Genomic DNA, 13,162 nt, shown 5'->3' on the forward strand with positions numbered 1-13,162 from the left:
CCAAGGAAGTTGTGGATGCCCCCTCACTGGAAGTGTTTAAGGCCAGGCTGGATGAGGTTGCACCAGACTAGTTTTCAGGACAGCACCTCTACCTGACTGCATTCAATTCAAGTATGGAGATTAACCATAATTTCAAGTTTTACTACTAGTCTGTATATGTTTATGTTAAAAGGAAGTGTGGTGATTACTGAGCTTGCATAGTGATAACAAGGATAAGAAACCCATGCTAAATGAAGTCAACAAACCTCTTTAAAACTAGTGTTTGGATGCTGAGTGCTTGCTTCGTGGTAAATGTCAGCTTCAGAAAGAGCAGCGCACTACTCCAGGACAGAGAGTTCTTTGCAGTTGTGTTCATAAACAGTCTAGAGATGTAGAGCTAGCAAATCAAGAGTTTGTATTTTTAAAAGGGAACCTATTCGAAGGGCTGCCTCATAAGGGTTTAGCTAGTTACAGCAGTGTATAAGCAAGCTAAGAAAAATATTTGGGTTCATTGCAGGATCTGGCAAGATTTAGGAGGATTTTTAGCATGTGACGGAGAAAATGGTCTCAGAAGAACTGGAAACAAAGTTTTAAATAGATTCATCTAAAGTGTCTTACCTGCTACTTGGGAAAAGATGGGAAGAACTGTATTAATGCAATGTTTTGTGTTTACAAACACACACAAAAAAGCAGAGATAAAGACTCACTGGAAAACAAAGGTTTTGACTGGTGAATGAGAATTTTGAGCTAGTGACAAGGTATAATACCAAGATTTCTGTTGGACTCCTTTTTTATTCAGTTAAAATAATCTGAAGCAGAATGCAGTACTTTTAGCATAGCCAAATAACTAAAGAGAAGACTCTAGCAGAGCCAGCTCTTCATATTGATGGGGTAAGTCTTTGCTGGAGTTATTTTGAATTTTTCTTTCCTATGAGAATTTTTTTTACTGTACATTTTCTGTATGGTTCTTTTTTTACAGCATGGTTTTTAAATATGACAATAGCACTGTCAGATACAGTGATTGCAAAAAATAGTATAATATTTTCTAGAACAGTCTTAAACTTCATTTGCATTATAGTAAATGAGGTGTACAGCATTTACAAGTGGAAAATATGCTGGAAACATCACGCTTATTTTCATTATTTTGGCTTCTTAGTTTAATGTGCTTAATCATATTTTGGCCTCATCTACAAAGTCTCATCACATAGTATTTTTGTTTGTCGGGAGATTTCCATATTACAGGGTTTCTGCCAGAAAGGTGGGATTGTCATTTAGATGTTCTTGAATTTGTTCTGGTTTTCTTTGTCCTACCCAGTTCTTATATTCTTTAATTCAATTTCTTGTAATTTAGTTTTTCATAAACTTACATCAAAAGTCAACCTTATGTGGGGCATGGAGCATTTTTTAATAGGGGTACAAGTGTTGTGATTTCTTATACTGCTTTAATTTTACTTGCTTTATCCCTGCAGGTTTTAATGTATTTGCTTCACAGAGAGAAAGCACATAGAAATTTATCTTGCAGTTTCAGTTAAAAGGACTTTTTTTTTTCTGTATCTTGCCATCTTTGTATTCCGATAAGCTTTATTAGTTCAGAGACATTTAGTTTGTGTGGTTTAATAAAATTCAGGAAAGGAATTTTCAAATGAATCTTGAAAGCAAATCAGAGCACAAATCAGGCTTACTTAGATACAGAGCATGTTCCGAGAAGAAATATTACCTTATGTTGATGATAATCAGATGTATAATGTCCTCCAGCTTATTACAGAGCGAATCACAGCAGTTTGCTGTCAGTGTTCTATAAAAAGAATATTACAGAACTTGATTATCTTGTTTTTACAAACAAAGCAATAAGAACACCCTAGTGTTTCAGTGTCATCCAGTGAGATGGTGCTTTGTTGGTGGGATAAGAGGTTACTGGTCAGCTGTGGAAATGCAAAGCAGAGTAAGCCTGTGCTCCACTATGACATCTGCATATAAATTTGTGTGGATTAAGTTGCAGGAGGAGTTTTAAAAACAAACAAAAATACAGAATAATTTGGACCTGGCCTATTTTGACTCCATGATGCAAAATAACACTAAAATATATCTCTTCAGTCTGAAGAATATATCTGTTCAGGATTTTTCCTTACAAGTCTTTTTTTTTAATTTTATAATTTGAGTCAGCTAATTTCATTAATTATAATTTGAATAAATCCTTACGCAACAAAATATGTAATTCTGTTTCCTGTAAAATGCCAACAAAAAATAGTTTGATGGGACATAAGCCAGAACTGGGTTTCAGGGAACAGAAATAGTCTCAGATACGTCTATAAGATGAGTGCAGAAAGCCACAAGTTGCCATACCTATCCTATATGCTACCTTGCTTCAGGTCAGCTCCACTTCAGGGTTAGTGCTATGCTTTTGCACAGACTTACTAGCACACCAACACAGCAAAGCTTCCAGTCCAAAGGTAGTGCAAAACCAGCTGTGAGATGGGGCTGGGGCAGAGCAAGCTCATGACTGTTTGCCCCCGTACATGTGCATGTAACACTTAACCCTAAAATTTAGGTAGGAATTGATAGGTGACTAAGCAGTATGATGACAGCTGAAAATTCAGATGCCTTTCAAATGCAAAGTGAAATACATCAGAAGGAATAATTGGAACTATTCCTGCACATTAGTAGGTTCTGAACTAACAGGAAAAAATCAATGTGAGCATCTGAAAGAAAATTTCTGTTCAACATCCATCATTAATCAAAAACCCATGTAAAAATGCATAAAGAATGGAAGGAAAATAACATATTCAACAGACAGAAGACCATACTGTAATGAAGATAGCATATGCTTGCCAGTATTTTTCAATGTTTTAAGACTGAGAAATTAGACCAGCTAAGCTTAAAAGTTATGTGGACTACTGAATTTTTTTTTTTGTTTAACTCTCCTGACTAGAAATATTGTTCACTCAAAGCATGAAGAAATTAATGTGTGCATCTTTTCTGCTGCACAGAACCTGAAGCGCGTGGCAGAGACATGGATGGATGAGTTTGCAGAGTACATATACCAGCGACGGCCTGAGTACAGACATCTCTCAACTGGTGATATCTCTGCCCAGAAGGAACTTCGCAAGCACCTTAAATGTAAAGATTTCAAGTGGTTCATGGCTGCAGTGGCTTGGGATGTCCCCAAATATTACCCTCCTGTGGAGCCTCCACCTGCTGCCTGGGGGGAGGTGAGGAATACACAAATTAGATCAAATTTAAACTAGTAACTAAACATTTTACATTACAGGAAATTAAAATTATGAAATTAGATTTAGCTGCTATGATAAGTAGTGTTACTAAGGGAGCTTACAGTGATTGGAACAATCCTTGGACTAGCCGTTAAAATGAGAAACAGTCTTGTCTTAGAATTATTGTTGTCGCTTTTATTATTTATTACAATTTTGTGTGCATATGCCATAAGATGCATACACAATGCGGAGAAGAATGTGGAGAAGAGTATGTAATACTCATTATTGCATGTCACAAGATGATTTTAGATGCTGAGAATCACCTTAATGAAAAGGAGGTCTGAAGTGCACACTTTTTTACTACCCTCTCCTGTTCTTACAAGGACAGTTGTATGTAGGTGGAGTTAGGTTTGCTCTGTTTTGCCCACACATGCAAGTGTAACAACTGAAGCCTGGATACTTTTCTTTTAAAAAGACTGGTTTTGCTCAGCTTGTGGTCTGCATTCTGTAGGTGCTTTCAAGACCAAGTACCAGTAGCAGACAAGTGCAATTTCTCATTTGGGAGATGGGGGGAGGGAGAGACCACCAAAGAGACACCAATATCTGAGCACCACTCCAGAGCAGGGGGCAAGTAAACAGCCTGCTGGAACTCTCCACCCATGATCAAAGATGTTCTGCATTCAGACCTCTGAAGAGTAGAGCTGTAGCACACCTCACATTGACAGTCTGTTTTGTGTAGAAGAAATGAAAACACAAAGAGTGTGGGCACAGGAAATTACTTCCATTGCTCCACTGAAAAATTGCAGTGGCCTTTTACCTCCAGGAACTACAGTGGATCCACTTCATGGAAAGGTGGCATGTAGAGGGCTCTTTCCTCTCAGTTCATTAAGATTTATAAAGAAGGTTTGGTTCTTTCAGTGTATTGTACAACTTTTTTAAAAACCATAGGCATATCTGTATTGTGAGTTCTGGCCCGCTCTGATTTTGATGGACATTTTCTTGGGGCTCTCAGACAATTACCTTTTCTATTTGAAACCAAAGGATGAAGTTGAAACTTTGACCAAAGCATTTGGTAAGACCCCTTACACCTCTGCATATTCCCAGTGGTCAAGGCTGGACCGTGCAGGGGATTTCTAAACATAGGTGCCTCTACTATTCTGAATTTCTTTTAAAAAATGTAAATTACTTCATTGAGAAATTTTACAAATAACTTGCTGTGGTAGTAGCAGTCCTTAATTCTTCTTGGTAAGCTACCACTTACAGATGTTAACAGGAACTTCAATTTATGTGTGTCTTACTGTTTGCTAGTTCTTGGCAATAATGAATTCCTTTGTTACTGTTTCTTCTATCTCTGATACTGCTGCCCACATTTTATGGGTTAATATATACCAAGATATAATGAGTTTATCAGTAGAAGTCATGCTGGATCAGGGTGCTGTGACTGCTGCTATTGTCTTCCTCCATCATCTTCGACATATATACATGTGCATCCTTGCAGGATTGTGATCATGGGATGTGTAATTTCTCTGACAAGCTGAACAATCCTTAATTCAGTCAGAGGGTCTAAATGGAAGAGATTGTGATTCAGGTATTCATTCTTTTCACAACAATATTAATATACTCTTTGCACAAAAGCAAGACTTTTAAAAAGTAAATCAAAGATCATAGCAGTGGTATCAAATCTGTACCTTAGAAGCACTTACTGAGTTCTTAGGAAAGAACTGAAGACCAAAGGCTTTTTGTTTCCTCTAAAATGTACTTTCTCTAAAATAGCAGAGCAGGTTCAGCCCTACTACTCTATTTTTTCCTGAGACTGTCACATTCCTGTGAAGTTTTAATTAATTTGTTGGCACTTGCAAGGAACTTGAACAAACTTGAAGGTCAATGGCTGTCATAATTAGAAGCTGAAAGAGGAAAACAGACTGTGTGTTATTGCTTTGTAAGAATCAAGCAGCTCTAGAAACCTTGCTGATTATACACACCAAAAGTCTGTGCCAAGACTGACTGTCATTTCGTACCCTCTCTGCTTCCTCTTGGAAAGGCTTTTCATCTGCTTCCCTCTGCCAGTCTGAGGAAGAATAAACAATGAGGCACTCAGACAATTTTTGACTCCAGTATTTTGATATCTAGCTAGTAAAAGTGTGTGGTGTGAAAGCACACATCTCATAGCCTCTGCACAACTTTATTTTTGCAAACACATTTATTTAAAATCTGACTCTTACTTTTCTTGACGAAATGTGTTCATGATTGAAAAGAAGGAAATTTGCAAAAAAACCCCAATATTCTTTGCTACTTGTGGCCTTATCTCTTCTGCTTGTTTGTGCCTTTTGTCCTTTGTCGCTGGCAGGGTGTGTGTTCCCTTGATACTCTGTTCTGCTTTGTAACATCTGAAATATGTGCAGTAAAGCAATGTAACAGCGAATCCAGACAGATTAAGGTTCGCGAGACTGTCAGTTCTGTGTCTGGTAAGAAAACTGTACTTTCTGCTCTCCCACCATGGAAAAAAAAAATAAAGTTTTCAATTAGGTTTTTTCCTTATCCTTCCAAATATATTGGAACATATGCTACCAGTTGAAAAACAGTAATACCCATCCCATTCTCTTTCTAAAACAGCATAAAACAGTAAAGTGTATTTGAAATTCTGTTGAAGGAAGTTAAAACAATAGCTGCATTAGCTGAGATTTGGATACTAAATGTTTACTTGGGAAGTACTCATGAATCTACAAGCTGTGATCCAGCATTAATATATTGTGCAGATATTATAGCTTCCAACAGTATCTTTGAAAACACATTTTACAGTGAATCAATCATATTATGCCATATCAATCAGCCATTGTAATTTATTTTAGGCTTCATGAGTCTTATAGACAAGGTGATGTGGAAAAAAAAAATTGTTTTACTCAGTCGAAAGGGAAACACTTAAGCTTGGTTTAATTTGCTGTTACATGAACTTGTTATTCAATGATTTAATAGATAGCAAGTCTCTCAGTCACTGAAGCAGTGCTAACCTGTAGGACCTGAAAATACTCCTTTCTCAGTCCCAGACCCATGGATTTTACAGAATTGTTTTACAGCACTGACATGAAAATGTCACCCATTGAAGTTAAGTCAAGTAGCACATTTGAAAAAAAGATTAAAGCCTAAGAATTCACTAACTTCTCTTTTGATTACTTTCTTTTTTAAAAGTGTCATCCTCATACCCTTAATGAGTCAATCTCAGCCCACTGAGTGTCACATGCCTGTTGTACAAAAGCAATATAACCAGCTGTTCCCCACCCTGGATGCATGGAGCGCTACACAGCTGAGCTGTTCAAATTCTTTCATCGGGATCAGTGTCACACTTAATAACAGTCCCCTGTTTTTTTCAGTGAGGTCTTTGGCAGTGCTTGACTTCTTTTAACTTCAACTTTTCCTTTTTATGGCTCACACAAAGGATAAATACTTTTTAAATTACGTGTATCAGTTGACAGGAAAGGTGTCTTATTTTTCCATACTTGATCTGTAGATGTTGATGGCCCTAGGGTTATCAGAGAATGTAAGCAGTATACTAAAACTGGCTTTAAGAAGTGCTGCTCAAACAAAAAAAGCAACATAAATGAACATTGCTAATGTCTTCAAAGACCTACAGCTGCTTTCTTATTTTAGGCATTCAATCAGATGTATGGAAAGTATTATATAAACTGATAGCACTAAGGTGCTTCTTTTGCTGCTTTATTGGGGCACCTTAAGGATAGTCCCAGCACCATCTCCACATTTGGTTTTCTAACAGGTGACCATATTGAACATAAAGTTGTCTTTAGATTGCTGTGCTTTCACACTTTTTGCTTTTGGTGCAGACAGTTTTGTGCCATGATGAGCAGGCAGGGTAGTTCCCAGAACACCTGGGAGCGTCTCTCCCTCTCTGACTTGCTTCCCTCTGCCCCCAGGAAGGCTGAAGTGACCTGAGGTGACAGCCTGGCTCTGGGGCAGGCAGGGCAAGGCTGCTGGAGTCAGGACATCACCCACTACTTTAACAGCAAATCTTGCAGGAACTCATTTACCTGTGAAGAGAGTTGTAGAGTTTTACAATTACCAAAGAAAATTGGTCAGTACAACCACTAGACCCTGAGAGGCTTTAATTTCCCTCTGTAATTTCTTTTTCAGCCTAAAATACATTCTTTTAAAAGGAAGGGGAAAGTTCACTTTACTTTAAAGTGTGGGGTTATGGTTATCTTGGTTTTTTTCTCCATTTAACATGGAGCATGCTAATGCGTCCATTACACAGCTCCTGACAAAATGTTCAAATATTTCAAAATTAATCCTAGCAGATTGTATCAATGGCCTGCGACCCTTCATTTTCCTCAGAAGATTGTTGCTTTTCTGACAAGAGGATTATCGTGGTAATCAACACCTACATTACTTTCCAGTTTCTGTTCCATGCTTGTGTACTAACAACAAATATGATGGTTTTGAGTGTAGTGCTAGACCATCTTAATGGAGAGCTTATTAAATCATATAACTGCTGTCTCTCTGTAAAACTCCAACATTAATTTAACCAGAGGTCAAGTTATCTGGGAGGCCATATATTCTGCAATATATAAAGACTGTTTGGGAACCCCTGATTTTCTTCTTTTTTTTTTTTTTTTTTTGTAATTTTTTTTTCCTTTCTTGATAGGTGTCCAAAAACAGCGTGCTCTCTCTCTCTCTCTCTCTCTCTTTTTTTTTTTTTTTTTTACCCTTGAATATGTGTCTATTAGATCATCAGATTCAAATGTCAAGAGGCAACAATGTCATCTTCAAACCTAAGGTCTAGGCTTTCAGGCCTTCTGTCCTCCCATCTTCCAGCTCTTATTTTACAACATGTTCCTCTCTGCCATCGCAGTGCTAGCGAGCTAAGCTACTGAAGGCTTGGCCTACTCTGGAGAAAAGTCTTTTTGACGTGGGCAGGCTAACTTAGAGAAAGCAAGCTGTACTTTAACATACGTTAACTGCTTTTTGTCAAACCCAAGGATTACTGTATCTAGGCTTACCCACTGATTTCTGTTTATGGCTTGCTACCTTATTTAAAGCACAGAAGTCAGATGCTACACCAGCAGAAATCCCACTCAGGTGACAGGTCTTCGTTTCCCGAACATCAGTGCAGCACTGAAAAGCCTTCACATCCCTGCTCGGACACCTCCAGTGTTGAAGAGGGACAAAACAGACCCCTTAAAGTTTGTATTCTCTGTGCTTTTGCATCTCATCTGCTCTTTATAAGGACTACAGGCCCCATAGTCTTAGTATCTACGTCCTAACATGTTAGGATGGCATTTCAAAAATTAAATATGCATAATGTCTTACATATAGTGTCCCAAGCTTTTTTTCAGAATTTCTTTAATTCTAAACCAGCCTTTAAGATGACTGCTAACCATCTTTGTTAGTCCATACAGACTCCTCATTTAACATTGAGCATACAAGTGCTGTATGTAGCAACTCAATGCCCTACCCGCAAGGGTGATAAAATCTGTCTCCTGTTCATCCCCAGTCTCTACAATTGCACAAATACAAATGTTGGAAATGTGAGCATATTAGGAGTACTACATATTTCATTGCTAGTTGTAACTCATGGCCTTAAAAATCCGTTATGTGAGTGACTGGAGACAAGGCAGTTCAAATGCATGTTGATGTGTAAATGAGAAAAAAGCCTCTCCTGGCTGTGCTTCTGCTCTCCCTCCTTCTTCCATGAAAGCATCTTAGGGGATTTGCAGGCTGTGTGGTGCTGGTGCTCAGCAGAACATTCCTTGTGGCTCTGGCAGCAGCATGATGGCTCAGTTCAATTTCTAGCAACTGCCAAGACCACAGAGAAAACAAAACCACCAGAAAACAAAAGCACAGACTTCACTGAAATGCTTGTATTACAAAAAGAAAATGAGAAACAAACTATGACCCCTCTGCAGTTGAAAGGAAGGATAAAAGAAAAGAAAAAAAAAAGAAAGGATGAGTTAACATGTAAGCTGCTACAAACCAGGGGAAAAATTACTTCAAGGAAACCTTTCAGGAGCAGAAGGAGAAGAAGAGGAAGTAAAGAACAGGGGAGACAGATTCCAGCAGTGAAGGAACTAAATCTAGCTTCAGCTGAAACCTTCTCCAGAAATGCATAGAACAAATTTACCACATAGTCCACGTGACGGAGAACAGGATGGAGTGATGCCATCGAGACAAAATTATGAAAGCCCTTCAGTCCAATAAGCATTGGATGTGGAGTGTATTCACTGTCATTTTACAACTCTGAATCACAGAAATATACCCCAGTTATTAATGGCAATTGTTAACAGCTCCATTTTAATTAGCAGCATGCTCTAAGAACAGAACTGATATATCATATAATTTTGTATTAGGCCAGTAATCTTTATTTATACAATGTAATGAGAAATGATTGAGCACTCTTGAAAAAATTATACTTGAAGTAGGTAATTCACATGAAACTTTAAAAATACAGAATTAAAATCTATTCCCCTCATTATTCTTTCCTGTCTCTTTTGCTGAGTGATATGAAAATGAAGGCAGGGCTGTTGAGAACTAATTACCTTTCATCCTTTTTTTCAGTTAACATGATCCTTTGTACTGTGGGGCTCAGTGCTGAGTTTCTGCATCGGGTTGTGTGTATGAAATACTAGTCTTTTACCTCATCTATAGCAATTTTTATTGTATTGAAATAAGAAAAAATACCTTAGAACTAGGCTTGTCCATATTTTAGAAGAATACTTCTCCAAGTGCCAGTGAGGACTTAGAGGTTCTTGGAGCCAGTCACTCAAACTGATGCTCCCATCATTTGCCCAATCTGCTCTTTTCTTGGCTGAAAAAATGCAACTCCTACAACCTTTTCTGAAGGTGACTTTTTTTACATTTTCTCCAGTTCCTGTTGCTTTCCCATCTGTCTAAATCTTTCTTAGAACATGGTGAATAGACTTAGACATGGTGAATTCCAGTCCTCCAGAATGAGAAAAAGCAGAGTAGCTCTCCCATGTGCCTTACAAGCATGAGGATTGCCTCTCCTTGCAATGTTTTGTGCAATACTGAGAAGTTTTCTGTCCTTCATTTTTATGTGTGAGGTATGCAGTATTTAAGAATGGCAATGTTTATATTTGTCTAATGTAATACTGCAACAATGCTAACTTCTAAAATATTTTCCATGAAAAAATACAAATGTCAACTCAACTGTATCTCCATTTGGCATCTAGCTTTTATTTTTTTTAAATAAGGATCAAAGTAGTGGCCAGAATGTCAAAATGCACCCGCTTTCTGTATATTATACAGACAGAATTCGTGCACATCACCATGCGTGTATGTGGACCTTGAATACTCATTTTCTGTGTATGTCATTGACATGGAAAGTCTTTAAGAAATTCTCCTCATTCTGGAGGTGTCTAAAGGATTTTTAAATAGCCCCACTTAAGGTACTCAAGGAGAAATATGCATGTATTTGCAAAATAAATATAGGATTTCCCTCTTTTTGGTGGCAGTGGGCAACCCACTCCTTTTCAAACCAGTCTTCCAGAAAAATATGCATGGCAGCAGTGGTACCTAACTGGTATGACTGATAGTCACAGATCACTTCCTGCTTAGTTGCTTCAGTCTCAAAAATGAGATTTTCCTTTTAAGAATAAGTTACACTATGGAGTGTTTGCAGAAAGCTTCTAGACAACACAAGGAACCACCATGGGTAAGCACAGTTTCAGTACAGATTTATTAAGTACTTTTTAATTTTATGCACTTTGAGCATAAAATGTGTGACCTTCTCTACAACAGTGTTACTGTGTCAAAGTAAAAACAAGTATTGGAACAAGGAGTGCTTGAGTTTTCAAGAAATATTGCTCCAAAGCCTGTGAGAGACTCATACAGAAATCACTTAGTCTTAATACAGTTGACCTCTCTTGCTCTGGTAGGAGGGAAGAAGCAGTCAGAATGAGCTTTCAGCTTCTCAGACTTTTTTCCCTCTTAGTTTCTTTGCATTAAAATATTTCATACGGACCTACCTTTCATTTGTTAAGCAGAATATTTCAAATTTTGCTGTTTCTAAAGCTGTTCACAGAAATAATAGTTCATTCCAGGACGTGGCTCTCTACCCTGTAAAATGTAAGTTCCGCCAGTTTTTTGTAACTAATGGTCAGTCTGAAGCCCTGCAGTTTCTAATTAAGAGAGCTAAACTCCTAACCCCCTAATGTTCTGTTCTGCAGCCTGGTTTAACATGAAATGTTGCTGCTTGGTTTTGCAGATTCGAAATGTGGCAGCCAACCTCTGTGTGGACAGTAAACACGGAGCCACCGGGACAGAGCTGCGGCTAGACATCTGTGTGAAGGATGGCTCAGAACGGACGTGGTCACACGAACAGGTATTTTATCGGTAGAAAGAGAAATGCCGTGTAAAATTATTGCTTCTCTTTTCCAGTTTCTAAACATTTATCTGAGGGCTTCTCCTTTTCCGAAGGCAAAACAGGGAGTAGAAATAATTTGTGAGTGATTGCTGACCTTAATGACTTTTACAAAGTGCTCTTTAATATAACCTCAGAAATCCCAACCACCACCTGGGATGTATATTCTTCTTAATTTCTAAAAGGTATTGCAATGCCCAAAGAGCTTTTGGGTGCCACATTCTGCCCCACTGTGTCATTAAAACATGTTTATTTTGGTTCAGTTACCTGGAAATATTTTAAATATAGTACATGGGCTTGAAAAGCTCTAGTGGTTGTCTGCTCCTATGCTTTCATCTCAATAAGCGGTTGTGTTTTAAATTAATATGAGGTATAAGCAAGATAAATGGATAAAAGATAGAAAGAGTTTCACAAAGACAAGGTATGATAAAGACTTTAAAAAAGCTTTTATCTAGGTTGGTAGGTAGAAAAATATTACTTCCCAGGAGTATGGAGGAAAAGAGCTCTGATTTGTACTCATTGTGGCTGAGTGCCTTAGGAAAGGGGATCATGACCCACAGGCTGTGGGTCTGGCCAATGTGAGTAAAGAGAATCCAGATGAAAAGTAAAACCTAACCATTTATTAGCAGTTTTTTTGAGCTTGCGTTTTACAGGGGAAGGTCCCAGATTAGAAAAACTTCCCAATGCTGAGGAGAAAAATTGACCTGGTAGTCACACATGGCACTTTATAAAAGCTTAAAAGCCCAGGAGAGCGGAGTTCTGATGGGTATTTGAAGTACCGAGGTCAAGAAATCATTCTCGGAGTCTACTGAGAAATGCAGGAGGAGAGGTGCAAGTGAATGAAACAGAGAAGCTGAAGGATGATCACAATTTAGGTAACTGCCAACATGGGAAAAAGAAAGTTGCTGAAAGAAGGTGTCTGCACATAGCTGCCAAGGGTGTAGCACAGCGATAGGATGCTGACTAGATAGATGCAATCCTGTTTTGTTTATGAAAGATATCCAGTAATTTAAGCAATTCATTGAAGGAAGTTGTATGGTCCAGGCCAGATCATCGTAGTGCTCTCTGGCTTTAAAATCTACAAACGTGAAGAACTCCAAACCCTCCTCAAGAAGGGAGAGAGTCCTGAGGCTGCCAGAGGTGAGAGAAAGGAGGGAAGAAAACAGGATGAAAAGGTAAGAGAAGAAAAAAAATTAGCAGGGCAAGCAGAGAAAAGGGAGAAATATCTTGTGAAAAAGTAAGTGCTTGTGAGGAGGGGAAGGGACGCAGAGGAAGAAGGGTGGGGAGGAATCCGTGTTTCAGCGTACTCCAGCGCGTTGCGACATTTGGGGTCAGACTCAATGTAAAGGTCGCGATCTATACTAATGGCGAAAAGGTACTTTATTAAAATAAACAGGGTTAATCAAGCGCGAAAGGAGTTCAACCAACAGCTCCTCAGACCGCAGAACCAGACCTAGGCAGCCTCAGGCCCTAGCTGAGCTCGTCCGGCCGGGCAGCTCTGGGCCAGCGCAGACCTTCTTCCCGCGGGGCAGCGGAACCCGCCGCCGGGGAGCGCGGCCCTCGGCCGGGCGGGGCGGCCGCACTG

The 13,162-nt window shown here is 38.8% G+C and overlaps 1 protein-coding gene across 1 annotated transcript in view; it reads left to right on the top strand.

Annotated features, from left to right (window-relative positions):
- The window catches only part of LOC104530383 (polypeptide N-acetylgalactosaminyltransferase-like 6), a gene marked incomplete at its 5' end in the record, with an annotated part of 31,295 nt that extends 19,742 nt beyond the window's left edge, over positions 1-11,553 (top strand). Inside the window, 2 exons of the mRNA XM_010174947.1 lie at positions 2,967-3,188; positions 11,422-11,553. Of these exons, the coding sequence (XP_010173249.1) occupies positions 2,967-3,188; positions 11,422-11,553 (354 nt within the window). The remainder of the gene's footprint in view (positions 1-2,966; positions 3,189-11,421) is intronic.
- Between the last annotated feature and the right edge of the window lie 1,609 nt (positions 11,554-13,162).

This window comes from Antrostomus carolinensis, unplaced genomic scaffold (genome assembly GCF_000700745.2).
Source record: "Antrostomus carolinensis isolate BGI_N321 unplaced genomic scaffold, ASM70074v2 scaffold20169, whole genome shotgun sequence".
Taxonomy (NCBI): Eukaryota; Metazoa; Chordata; class Aves; order Caprimulgiformes; family Caprimulgidae; genus Antrostomus; species Antrostomus carolinensis.